The sequence below is a fragment of the Aquila chrysaetos genome, chromosome 17, assembly GCF_900496995.4.
Source record: "Aquila chrysaetos chrysaetos chromosome 17, bAquChr1.4, whole genome shotgun sequence".
NCBI lineage: Eukaryota > Metazoa > Chordata > Aves > Accipitriformes > Accipitridae > Aquila > Aquila chrysaetos.
This window is the reverse complement of record NC_044020.1, coordinates 11,421,668-11,434,429: the sequence shown is the minus strand read 5'-3', so window position 1 is coordinate 11,434,429 and position 12,762 is coordinate 11,421,668. Positions and strand designations below refer to the sequence as shown.

The following is a 12,762-nucleotide window of genomic DNA, read 5'->3' as shown; positions in this document are numbered from 1 at the left end:
GAGCACCTGTTTTTACAGGACACGTCTCTGGACACGTTCATTAGCTACAAATATGTTAATCAGGCTGGACTGCTTTCTGTCTCATTTTCCTCCACAGCGAGCCTTCACTCATGCTAGCTGATTGGCACAAAATATTGCTGGACCTGAAACTTAGGAGCCCAAGCGTCATGACTCCAAGGGATACATGGGAGTCAAAGGCCCACTAGTTCAAGGAGACTTCACCTGTTCAAAAACAGGGCTTGAAAATACGTACCCTTTAGTTTTAACGTCAAAACAAGTATCCAAACAACACACCAGAGAGAAGCACAAACCGTTTGACGCTGTACATCTTTCCAGTCTTCACCTATGCTACAAAAATGCTCCCATGTCTGACTGTGCATGAACACAATCAGCCAGCTAAGGCCAAGCATGCTTTAATCGCACACATGGACAAAACACAAAATCAAGAACAAGCTCAGAGATGATAGTTTTCACCTTCTTGGTCTTACCATCAAGGCTCTAACAGAGACTCCTCGTGTCAGTAACACTAACTCTGCAGTGCCACAAGGGTCAGATTAATACAGCTTCTGTTCATTTCATCACCCCACCTCCACCCCCCAAAAAAGCCACACCTTGCAGATTCTCCTTCTTGCATTCACTGCCAAAAGGTACTTGATGACTTTATCTCTGCCAGCTGCTGCTCTTTCCTGCTCCTAACCTAATGCAGCTGGCAAGGCAGCGAGGAAAGGTAATCCTATGAAAAACACATCTAATGCTTTCGGGACGTATTACAGGTAATGTGTGATTTTTATTATGTTAGGATATCTATTCTTCAGCTGCAAAAGATGTACCGTGATTCTGAAATGAGTAGGTGTGGATTGTAGCTGAAGGCACAACAGAATAATTGAATTGCCTCTCCCTTACCTAGCCAGAGCTCTCATCTTCAATTTTACCTTACCTACTAGCTAATGCGTCAGCTACATTTTGATAATGACTTGCTCTCACAGCCTCTGGGTAACATAAATTGATCCTGATGTGCAAAAACCCTGACTGTGATATTGAGTTGTTGGGATGCTTTTTACAAATCAACAGTGCTCTGAATCCACCCATCTTCCCTTCTGTGAAATCGCACTGAGGCCCTACCGCTGCAGCAAACTGTGGCAGCTGGCCTTGCAAAAAAGAGTTCTGGAAACTGGAGCTGTAACAGCTAGAAAAGAAGGAATGAACCGGGGTGATCACCTGGCTGCCAAACCACGGGTCTGCCTTCCTTGAGTTAAATCTTTGTATCTACCTGTGAAAATTCATGAGTCGTGGGCTGGTTAATGTGAAGGTCCTCACTGCCTTTCCCTTCTCTCTGTCCTTGTGCAGTTCCATTTCTTTGTTGTTAATTGGCTCAAATAAGATTTCCCCCGAGACTTGGGCAGTTGTATCATCAGCCAGTAATCTGCTAATTCCCTTGAACATGCAGAAGTCCCTGGTGTGCTACTCTACAACTGCATTTTGCAAGTGTTGCACTCCTCCATGATGCGCCAAATCGATGTTATGTTGTGATCATGTCCTTGTCCTCAGAGCAAATTCCAGCACAGTTACGGTAGTTGGCTGCACAGTATACCGTACATTTGAGCAGCAAAAATTCTCAAGATGTCACCATCTAAAGCAAAAAGCCTTTGGAAATGAAACATTTTTTTTCTCACAGGAGACAGGCTTTGATACTTTGCTGAAGTAATCAGCACAAAGCATGTCCTGAAAGTCTAAGTGGTTCCCCTAGACCTCGCAAGAGGGATGGCAGCTATCATTGGTATCAGAGCTTTCTTATGTTGTGCTAGGAGTCTATACAATAATAACTAAATATTTGTAGTTAAACAAGAAAGAGTGGATTTCTGTTTTTAACATCCCAGCCAATGTTACTCGGAAGCAAGGACTTCACCCCTCCTTTTTCACCTAAGCAATCCCCGAGCTGGGAGCAGCCAGGGAACATTTTTTTTTAACTGCCTCAGCGTGATGTTGGTCTGTATTAGACAGCAGTGGCTTCACTGAGGTTCACATAGCTACTGAGTAATATCATATATCAGGAGTTCAGAAAAACTAGACCTGAGAAGTTGTTTGTTAAAATACCCAATCAAAGAGGCTGAAGATCCAAGTGAAAAAGTTTTCCTGTCAGATTTCTCTGAGAAACTTCTCAAGCATAAACCAAAATGTGCAAGGTAGAGGTGTATCATCACCTGTCAGTATGCTTAAAGCTGTTACCATGTCTTACATGGCATCCTGAGCTGATGTTGATAATGATTTTCCTGTTACATTAGGGAATTGTTTATTCCTAGCATGGTGGTGTGTATGTAGAGGGCACAAAGACCGGTGTCCTGAATTGCACATTTTGTGCACAGGTTTGGGTGTTATGAGTGTTTTCAATGTCTCCCTCCTCGCAGAGGACCAGCAAGAGCTGCTGAAGGACTCAAGACCTTTGAAACTTCATGGTTCCCCTCAGGGCTCCAAGAAATAACGTCCTTCCTGACCCTAAACCACAAAGGCCCACACCTTTATATAAACTGGGGGGGGGGATAATTTCTAAAAAGACTGAGCATGAGCCCTGCTTTACAAGAGTAAAAGGCACGCGAGTGTCCCTATAGCTTAACGTGTCCGTGGACTTCAGGTTCCTTCATGTGGTAGATGGACACCAGCTTCAGCCTGGGTGCTGGCCGTGCCCAGTGCATGCCTCCAGCCCGGCCTCTCTGCAGCCCAGCATGCCGGGGCCACTTCTCTGGGGACACTGGGGATCACCCACCTTTAAAGGTCCTGCCGTGTAAGCACCTTTCACACCCTGGAGAGCGCGTTTTAATTGTGCTAAGCCGGCAGATCACTAGATGGCCTCATAACCTCAGAGATTGGGTCAGGCGCAGGTTTAGGCTGCGCAATCGCCAGGTTGGTTTTTAAAAACCTGGCACCCCAAGTGCTGCAGGACTTAGGATCATCACCTCAGGCAACGCACAAGAGCCTTTTCAAAACGCAGCGTGAGGAATTTGGGACGCTTCGTCCCGCAGCGAAGCTAGAGAAAACCACGTCTGTCCCTCTCGTTGTCAGAAGCTGCTTGTGTTCCCTAAATCCCGGCGGGTGGGACCGGAGACCCAGCGGGGGCCGTCGGAGAGCGGCGGGCATCTCTCTCCCCAGCCTCCCTCGGCTGGAGCCGGCTCATACCGCAGCGAACCGAGCCCCTGCGGGCAGGACGGCCGCGGGATGGCGGCGGCGGGCCGGCCAGCGCCCAACCCGGCAACCGCCGCCAGCCCCGGCCTGGCCTGGCTGCGCCCGCGGCGGGGGCCGGCCCTGGCCCCGGGCCCGCCTGGGCCCCCCGCCGGGGGAGGACGGTGGCCGGGGAAGGGTTCGGTTCCTCGTCCAGCCGCCGGCGAGTCGCGGTCGCTGCCCGGTGCAAACGCACTTTGGGGCCTCGGGGGAAACGCCGCTTGTTTGTGGGTTTGTCCGGAGCAGAGCTGTGTCCTCCTGAGTAACACCAACAACAGCGCGGTGCTTTGAGGGAAGGCCTCTCCCTCCTGCCCAGCCGGAGAGGGTCTGGGGAGGGCAGAAGCGAGGGGGTCATTAGAGCGGTGGAAATACTAACGGGACGGCTGGAGCGCGGGGAAGAGACACACGCAGAGGGGAAGGCAGGCTCAGCTTGCCTGAGGAACAGACCCAGCACTGGAGCACTGGCTGGGGGGTCTTTTGGTGGCCGGCACCTGTTCGCCATAGCTGTTGCTGTCTCAAAGAGATTGGGAAACCTTGGTTAGGCCATGCCAGATTTGACAGTGGCCTTGATCTGATGTGCAAAGGAAGAAAAAAAAAAAAAATCTCATTTTCACTGCTGTCAAATTCGGGCATGTATTATTACTCCTCTTCCCATGTGGATTTGTATTAACGTTCTAAAACACAGAGCTCGTTTACACCGACGCAGGTCTTATAAAAGTGCTAGAAAAGAAGCAGGAGCAGAGCAAGCACACGACACTGATCAGCGGTCCGGATTTAGAGAGGGGCAGGCCCAGGCCGCTGCCCCGAAGCGCCGCGGTACGGAAAACAACGACCCCGAGCACCAGCCAAGGCTCCCCGGGGCCGAAGCTGCCGGGACCGGGACGGGGACCGGAGCCGGGGCCGCGGCGCTGCCGCTTTAAGGGCGGGCGGAGAGCGCGGCCCTCCTGGGCCCGGCCCGGCCCGGCCCCCGCGCAGCGGGGCGGAGCGGCGGTGGCGGCGGCCGGGCGCAGGTAGGTGTGGGCCGGGCGCTCCCCGGCCCCGCTCCTGCCCCGGTCCTGCCCCGGCGGGGGGCGGCGTGGCCGCGGCCAGGCCCTGCGGAGCGGCGCGGCGCGGCCGGGCCTGCGCGGGGTGGGACGGCCCAGGCGGCGGCCTCGGTGGCGGCCTCGCCCTCGGCGTCGCGCCGCTGGGGCTGTCCGTGCCCCCCGGAGGGGTGCCCGGCCCGGGGCGAGAAGCCGGGGGGGGTCTGGGCGGAAGCGGCGGCAGCGCTGGGGCCGCAGGGCTGGGTGACGGCGCGGAGTTTGCCTCCCGCGCTGGAGCGGGCGGCCCTCGGCCGCCGCTCGGTCTGGCGTCTGCCGAGGGGAAGCGCGGGGTCGGTGTGGTTATGCTGTGAAAGGCACCTGCTGCTTTCGAAAGAGCGAGCTTAAATCGCACGAGAATCGGGTTTGGTTTTTTGGGTTGGGGTTTGGGGTTTTTTTTGGTGGGTTTTGCTTGGGTTTGTCCCCTTTTCCAAGTTCTAGTCGCCCACTGGTTTTATTCCCGTAAGGTGGGAAGGCTAGGAGTGTCAAACGCAAGGCTATCTATCCTGATGCCTTCCAGCACTAAATGCTTAAGCTCAGTTTGACATTTTGAACACAGAGCTCTTGGCAGATTATTTCTCTACCGACAATTAATTTAAAAAGAGTAACCATCATGACAGGCGATGCAAAATGTATGCTACCGAATCTCAGTCCTGCTAATTTGCAGCAATTCATGGGGAAAAACCAGCATATGGCATTAGCTGACAAGATTTATATTTCTGATTGATTTCCGTTAACTTCATGCTTCCCTTAGGCAGATGAGGATTATATAGCTCTGCCTTCAAGAAGGAAGGCATTCATTAATTACATTCATTAATTACACAGACACTGCTGAATGGCATTCTCAAATGTGGAGAAATGCAAAACGTTCAGTCACATGTATTTATTTGTAATAAAAATACAAAGCCTTTAGCCAATGATTTAAAGAAAAGACTTAACTGGACTATCAGCCTAAATAGCCAAGTGTAACAGGAGGGAAGTTCACAGCTTAACATTTTAGTAAGCCATCAACCTAAACCCAGTACCTGAAGCAGAGGCCAGCACACAACAAAAATGCCACTAAATGCATACAAACTTCTACTAAAGATACAGACAAATAAAGAAAAACTGAAGTAATGAAATTTTATATAAAGTGTTAAGACTTTGTTTTATTAGCATATTTTTCCTGTTGTCCCTTTGTCTAGTTTTTGTAAGGACAGCCTGCACAGCTGTAGATGGCAAAGCTGGCCACAATTCTTCTGTTGTGACAAATTGGCAGGGGTGGGCTGAAGTTGATTTTCTTCACGCATCATTCTGCTTTTTCATGAAAACCACTGCAGAAGGGAGAAAATAATCACAAAACAGAGAGCGTGGTTTCTCTTGTATCTGTTCGTACTTGCAGTCTTGCTGTTGTGGAAGCGCAGGCCTTAAATGCTGCTCTGGTCATCAGTTTAGGGGGAGGTTCAAAAGCTGTGCCCTGAAGCAAGTCAGTCCGAGTTATTGAAAAGAAATTAGAGAGCAAGATGAGGAAGGAAAACAGATACGGAAATATTAAAGGATGGATGAAGGAGGAGATTTGAGCAGGAAGGCAGGAAAACCGTTGCTCTCTCTTCAGGCCACTGCTTGGTAAGTATACTCGCAGGATCAGCGTAAGAAAGACCCAGGGTCAGCAAGAGATGGTGGGTGAGGAGAGTGTGGTGATGAAGCGCTGAGAGGCTCTTCGTTCGCCTGACAGCTGAGTGCTGTGGCTTTCCACTCTCCATTCTCCTGATTCTTTAATGAGTCTAAACTCTGACATACCAATATTCCATTCTCCTTTTCTTTACTGCTTGTGACCTGAAAACTGGCCTTGAGTGGTGTCAGAAGGCCCCTGAGTGTGAGCTCATCCAGTCTGAATGTCTCACCTTTTAAAAACTTAATTTCTTGTAAAGGTGTTGGATTCAGGTTCTCTCTCTTTAGACAGCTTGGAGCATGTTTATATAGTTCCCTTACAGGGAGTGGGCTACAGTGATGGAGGTCTACTTTCTTCTACAGCCGAGAGCATCCACATGAGACTATTGCACCATAAGACTAACTGATCCTTTAAAATACAGACTGAAATGCAACAAATTGGGAGTATTCTGATTAAGATCAGTTCTTGGGGACTTTTTTAAAGGGTTTTTTTGTTTTGGTTTTTTTTTTTTCATTTTGGAGCTGGCAGCCTCACAAATCTGAGGGAGAAAGAGGAAAGTCTTTTGAGGAAATCCTTTAATTGTTTGCCTTTAAAAAGATGCTTTCATATAAAAGACTCATCACCATTATAAAACTTGTAATTAATGGCATCTCTGAAACAACCTACTGGTAACCTTTGCTTTGCTCTGCAATGCCAGAGCCCTACTACAAAATGTTAAGATTCAATGGAAGAACCTTAAATGGGAGTAGATTGCTGTGTGTTTATCTTCAAGGCAGAGGGAAGGAGATGTTAAAAGGCTGCACATTTAACTTTTAGCTCTACCAGCTATCCAGCTAACTGGTTGTTTCTCACTGGATATGTTTATAGCACTCTCCTGAATGGGTCTCTTGATAGCTTCTTTCTTAAATACCACTTCTTTTGGACTTCAGAGGCTCTTTGGGCAGGGGCAAGGCACGCGTTCATGGTCACACAACAGCATGTCGACCTCTTCTTTCTAAAGCCCTGGTGGTGTATAGCCTTGAAGTTACTGAAGAAACATCACTTACGTAGCATTGTTCTCCTTTCAGGAATTGTCATCCATCACTATGAAAACCAACATCCTGTGAGTTTGTTTCAAGCTTTCTGCCTCATCACCCACTTCAGATAAGCCTTGCTCCGAGCTCTCCTGGGGTTTGTCCTTGGGGAGACATGGCCTTCCGCGGCTGGAAGTGGCTCCTCCTCTTGGGCAGGCAGAACACCTTTGCCAAGGCTTGGAGGAGTAGGAGGGGAGGCCCCTCTCTGCGCTGGAAGCGCTGCTGCCATTGGAGCGCCAGCAAGTCTCTGGACCCCGAGGTGAGAGCGTTTTTGGAGGAGAACACGGAGGTCACCAGCAGCGGGCACCTCACGCCAGAGATACGACTGCGCCTCCTCACCCCTCGCTGCCGGTTCTGGAGGGAAAAACCTGACCTGTGGCCTTACGGGGACCCGTTCTGGGCAATTTACTGGCCAGGAGGCCAAGCCCTCTCCAGGTACGCAGCATGCATCGCCAGAGTTGATAAGTCCAGCCTGCTGCGGGCCAGAGTGTCAGACCTGGCTCTGTTTGTAGTGATGCCTAACGATGTGTGTTTGCCTTGTACGAGAGTGCATATCCATACTCCTCTCTGCCTATACATGAAGAGACAAAATCTCTGCTGGTTGGCAGTGAAGTTTCAGCACCTGCTCTATACAGAATAACTTACGGCTCTTAAGTTGAAATCTGTTGTCTTCGGTGGCGATGCATGTGTTGACAATGGGGCTGAATTTGGATCTGTGCAGTTGCCATCAAAACCTAGCGAGGTGTTTAATTTTATCACTCACTGTCGCTCCAAACAGGAGGATTGCTGTTTTGTCATAACACGTGGGGTTTTTTTTGTAGGAGACAGACAGGAGTGTGGATGTGTGTCTGGTCTGTTGAGAATAGTAGGTTTATGCTGATGCACTTGGAGTGCTGGTTAGCCTGAATCACTCTCTTCATTTAGGATTTCAGCAGCCTTATTGTCAAGCTTTATTGTGGCTCTCTCTTAGTCACATCAGAAGCCACATTTTTATTTTGGCCACTTACTGTCAAAATGTCTTTAATGTTCCTTTAATTTCCAGGAATTAGTTAGAGTTCTTTTATTCTGTAAATATAAAATCAAATCTCTCACTTTGAACAGCAGAAAAAGTTCATAATTGTTACAGCAAAGAACAAGCTGTCAGACATTCCCTACATAGATGAAAGGGAAGGATCTGAATTGGGGCTTTGCTGTTTTTCTGCAAGAAAGCATAAATAGGAAGGCATTTTTGACCAGGAAAAAGATGAGACTTAACAGTTAAATTGCGAGTTGATTAGCCTGCCATGTAGATGAACTAGAGTGCTCCTAAAGATTGCATAATTAAATTAGGCAAGGTAATCTCTACATTTTGTTACTATATGATTCATATGCCCAGATATTTGGGTAGCAATAATAATTATCTGTCATTTCACCACTTTATTGACTTATTGTTTATGCACTTGTTTTGATGTATTGGGAATGTCAGAAATTAGCTGCATAATCTGGAAAAGTAAAAAGAAAAAGGGAGCATGAAAACATGCTGCTTCCATAACTGTGTTCATTTCACAGTTGGCATTTCCACAAGATCAGGAGTCTCCTATTTCAAGCTATTCCTCTCAGTGTAACCAAAGATACCTCATTAACCCAGCAGGGCAGACAGCAGTCTCCAACAGCAGCCCTGTGTGTGTGCCAGGGGATACAGTCGGTTCCAGCTGTCCAAAGTCACCCCAGTCATTAGCGGTAACTGGAGAACCACTCAGCTGGAAACAAGGCACTTGCAGCATTAGGCTGGATCATGCTCTACACAAGAAGTTACTGCTGCAAAGTAGTTGCAAATCCAAGGATAGCCCCTAGAAAGCAGAAACGGAGCACTTTCCATGGAGGTCCCACCCCTGTCCTCTGCCCCGTTGGTAAACTAGGGGCTGTCCTCAGAGGCCTGACGGCCTCGGGGGGAGCGCTGCCAAACAGCAGAGCTGCTGAGCCTCTGTACAAATGTCCTGCCTGGGTGCCCTCAGGAAAGAGAGCATCTGTAGATCTTCAAAGTAGCAAATAATGCTGCAACATTAGGGTAACGGTGCCAGACCTCATAGGAGAAGGTGATTTTCATTAAAACTGAGCTAGTTGCACTGACCGGATTCATAACCACATACTCAAAAGCACCAAGCTGTGCATGCCCGTGCTGTCTGGTAGGATTCCTTGTGATGACATGTAGGACAAGAGGCATGGGATGTCTGGTCCTCCTCATGTCTCCTGGGTTTCTGATCTGGGTATTTTGCATCTTCAGTCCTGGTCTCGACCTTCCTGCTATCATCTTGTAATGGCTCGAACTGTTTAATTTGAGGGTAGGTTGTCTTTTGTTCTCCCAGTCTGGGCTCCTGGGAATCTGTATACAGATGTGCTGGGATCTAGGTGCCATCAACACTTGACACTCTTATTAGGCCTCCTTCTGCCATTCCTGCTGGTGCTTCTAGGCCCAGGCATTCCCATCCATCCGCTGGCCATTTACACCAATCTTAACATTTCCATTACAGTTCCCTGCACTGGAATCCACCTGCAAAAGCTGTGCTTACCAGTAGCCCTGCGTGAAGAGTCAGCCATCACCCTCCATGCCAGAAGACAACACAAATGTAGAATCCTTTCCTGTTTCTACTTTAACAGATAGTTACTAGTAAATGGTAGTAAATTTATGGCAATTTGCAGTAATTTATGTCACCTAGGGCTCTTCCCCCTGTCACTTAGGGCCTTCCGCTTTGCAGAAGATTGGATTTCAAGGCAATTGTTGAAGTTCTGAACCCTCAGTAACAGCTGTATGATTTGTAGTGTTTAACAATAACTGCTGCTTGCTTTCTGTCAGTTCTTCTCCCTTTCCAGCCTAGAGGTTTCTGCTTGCTGATTCCTCTTGGCAGGTGTCAGCAACTAGATGAAGATACTCTTTCTGCTCACCACTGCTCTATTCTCATTTTCCTGTTGCTACTCAGGAACAACATTAAGCAGACTAGCAGTATTTGCATCTGTGTCTGCATGGCTCAGGAAAAGAAAGAGGAGAAATTCCTCTTCTTCCAAGCAGTTGCATAAGCAGTATTTTAGGGCAATGGGTAGGCCTTGTCTTTTGAGGGGCACAATATTCACTGCAAATACATTTTCATATTTCTTCAGTCAGATTGCTTTTCATTTCTACAAACCCTTACCAACAGTTTACTTTCCTGTTTCTGATGCCAAGCATTTTAGTCACCTTGCAGTTTGTATCCAGTTATTAGATAAGCTCACCTGTCAGAGAAGGAGCTGATTGAAAAAAAATGTTGCTTACTTGGCTGGATTTCTTTCCATTTGGGGGGTGAGGGGAGGAATAAGGGAGAAAGATGGTGGTTCTTGATTTTTGTATCAGCAGAGACAAATAAGGAGCTATGTACCAGCTGCACATGTGGATAATGTTTTTAAGATACCATGCTTCATTACATGTATGACAAGAACTCTTACGTAGTGTAATGAAAAACTGACAAATCTGCATAATCTTGTTCATTGCTTTAACAGTTTTTCTTTTCAGGTATATTTTAGATAATCCACGGGTTGTTAAAGGACGATCGGTTTTGGATCTTGGAAGTGGATGTGGAGCAACAGCAATAGCTGCTGTGATGAGTGGTGCATCACAAGTCCTTGCTAATGACATTGACCCTAGTAAGGCCTTTTTTTGTCATCTCTGTGTAAAGATATTTATTATTTTTTTAAAGCACATTTAACATTGACTTTTCTTTGCTCCATTTGGGTGCAATTCAGGTTCTCAACATAGTTCTAAGAATGCTAAAAAGATGAATGCATTTGGCTGGCATTAGAAGCTGGGTTGTACCAGCCTTTCCTGCACTGAGTATATCTCCGTAGCTCCTTGGAATGAACAAACAGCAAAGTTTCTATCAAGTGTTGCCTATACACCACCATGGCTGGTTTGGAAGAGAACTCCAAGCGCAGGCAGCAAGTTGGCTTCTCTGTAGGACCATAGCATTTTTCTGCACTTTCATACCCGAGGGCCTAGATTTTGCCTTTTTCCCCCTGGACTTTGTTTTCCTGTAATTGATTTATGAATTCAGCTTATTCACAATTTAATTACTCATTGGTTAGGGAGGAAGTATATCCATAGATTAAGGCAGTTGGATATTCTGGTTTGATTCTGTGATTGGTTTCCATTGGTATCTATTCCAGGAATAGTTCTCTCCTGTGCAATGAGGATAAAATTCCATCACTTTATGCCAGATTTTGACCCATAACAAAAACTGTGGAAGTCCCTAGAAAGGATAAACAAAAATATTTCTGAGATTAAACTGAAAGATGTGTCAAGGAAACGTGTAAGGGGGCTGAATGGCAGAATCCTAAAATGTAACTTTTGTTTGACTTTTCTTCAGTTGCAGGAATGGCAATGATCTTGAACTGTGAACTGAACCACCTGAACCCCTTCCCCATCACCATTAAGAACATCATTAATTCAGAGGCTGGCAACTGGGACCTGATTGTTCTAGGAGATATGTTTTATGATGAACAACTTGCTGATGGTCTGCATCACTGGCTGAGGAAATGCATCAGGATACAGCAAACTGAAGTGCTGATTGGTGACCCTGGCAGGCATCAGTTTTTAAGCCACAGCATTCACAGTCAGTTGCACAAAGTTATAGAATATTCACTTCCCGAGTATACTAGACAAGAAAACAATGGATTAACATCAAGTATTGTCTGGAGTTACCAGCCCTCAAATAGCTTAGAAAACTGTTGAAGCTGGTTTTGTAATGAATTTTGTCTCACTTGGTTGGCTTTTTTGTAATTATGTAAAATGAAAGTGGGAATTAAACATGGAACGTATCTGTTGATGCAAAGTAGATTACCTTCACTGTACTGATTTCAGACATACTCAGAGGCTTTCGCTCCATTTGAGGTAAAAACTACATGCAAACTATATTCAAAGGGCCCTGCGCTGAAGTGCAAATCCAAAGACAAGTTACATGTAAGAGTTTGCATGCTTGATGTTTTTCATGTGTATTCATGTCTTGCTCTCTAACACTATTGTGAAATGTTTTGGACATCCAGCATACTGCTGTGGGGAGAAGGCGATGGCTGAAAGATTACTGTGCTGCTTTTGCAGACTTTTGCAGCTCATTTACAGAGAAAATTATTGCTGTCCTTCATAAAACTCACCACTAGATTATTAGCTCGTACTACGCTCAACTTAAAGTGCCTTGCTCTTTTTCTGGATATCTCTTCTGAACGTCAAAGTAACTAATCTGAATCTTCCCCCTTCCTCTCTATAATAAAAATTCACTCTTCCTTGAAGCTGCCAGCGTGATTATTTAGGAGTTGCACACAAAGCTAAAATACACTTCTTGAACTCTAGCCAAAGTTTTTACTAAGTGGAAAGTGACTAAATAGTAATAGCTATAGGCTAACTTCATCCCCTAGAGAATAGGGTCAAATGATCTACATTCTCTAGCTTTTCAGGGTAAAAAAGGCAATCTATCACTAAGGAAGCTGGTGAGGGATGAAGAAATCCTTCCATGATGGTAACAGAATAAAAGTTGGATATAATTTTTTTTCTCTTTCTCCTGAGGAGATGCTGGACAACAACTTCCAGAATCATTCAGCTACATCTGCCAAAGAAGAAACCTCTGCAAGGTGGGGGGGGGGGGGGGGGGGGAAACTTGATCCGCAGTTAAGAAGCTGTAAATGCAGCGATTTGAAGAAGAAACCAGTGTTCTCAGTTAGCTATTGAACAGTGATGGGGAACTAATTG

General features: G+C 46.6%; 1 protein-coding gene across 4 annotated transcripts; it reads left to right on the top strand.

The window, feature by feature from the left end:
- The first annotated feature begins 4,160 nt into the window (after positions 1 to 4,160).
- ETFBKMT (electron transfer flavoprotein subunit beta lysine methyltransferase) lies at positions 4,161 to 12,305 on the top strand. Of its 4 annotated transcripts, none has more exons than XM_030040437.1 (4): positions 4,161 to 4,223; positions 7,008 to 7,448; positions 10,537 to 10,667; positions 11,387 to 12,305. In XM_030040437.1, the coding sequence occupies exons 2-4, from the start codon at positions 7,129 to 7,131 to the stop codon at positions 11,749 to 11,751; spliced, it is 816 nt and encodes a 271-aa protein (XP_029896297.1). In that variant the 5' UTR covers positions 4,161 to 4,223; positions 7,008 to 7,128; the 3' UTR covers positions 11,752 to 12,305. The 4 variants fall into 4 exon arrangements, with proteins under 4 accessions (XP_029896297.1, XP_029896296.1, XP_029896298.1 ...); XM_030040436.2 differs by lacking the exon at positions 4,161 to 4,223 and adding an exon at positions 4,339 to 4,423 and having other exon boundaries at positions 6,200 to 7,448; XM_030040438.1 differs by lacking the exon at positions 4,161 to 4,223 and adding an exon at positions 4,669 to 5,894.
- Positions 12,306 to 12,762: the final 457 nt, after the last annotated feature.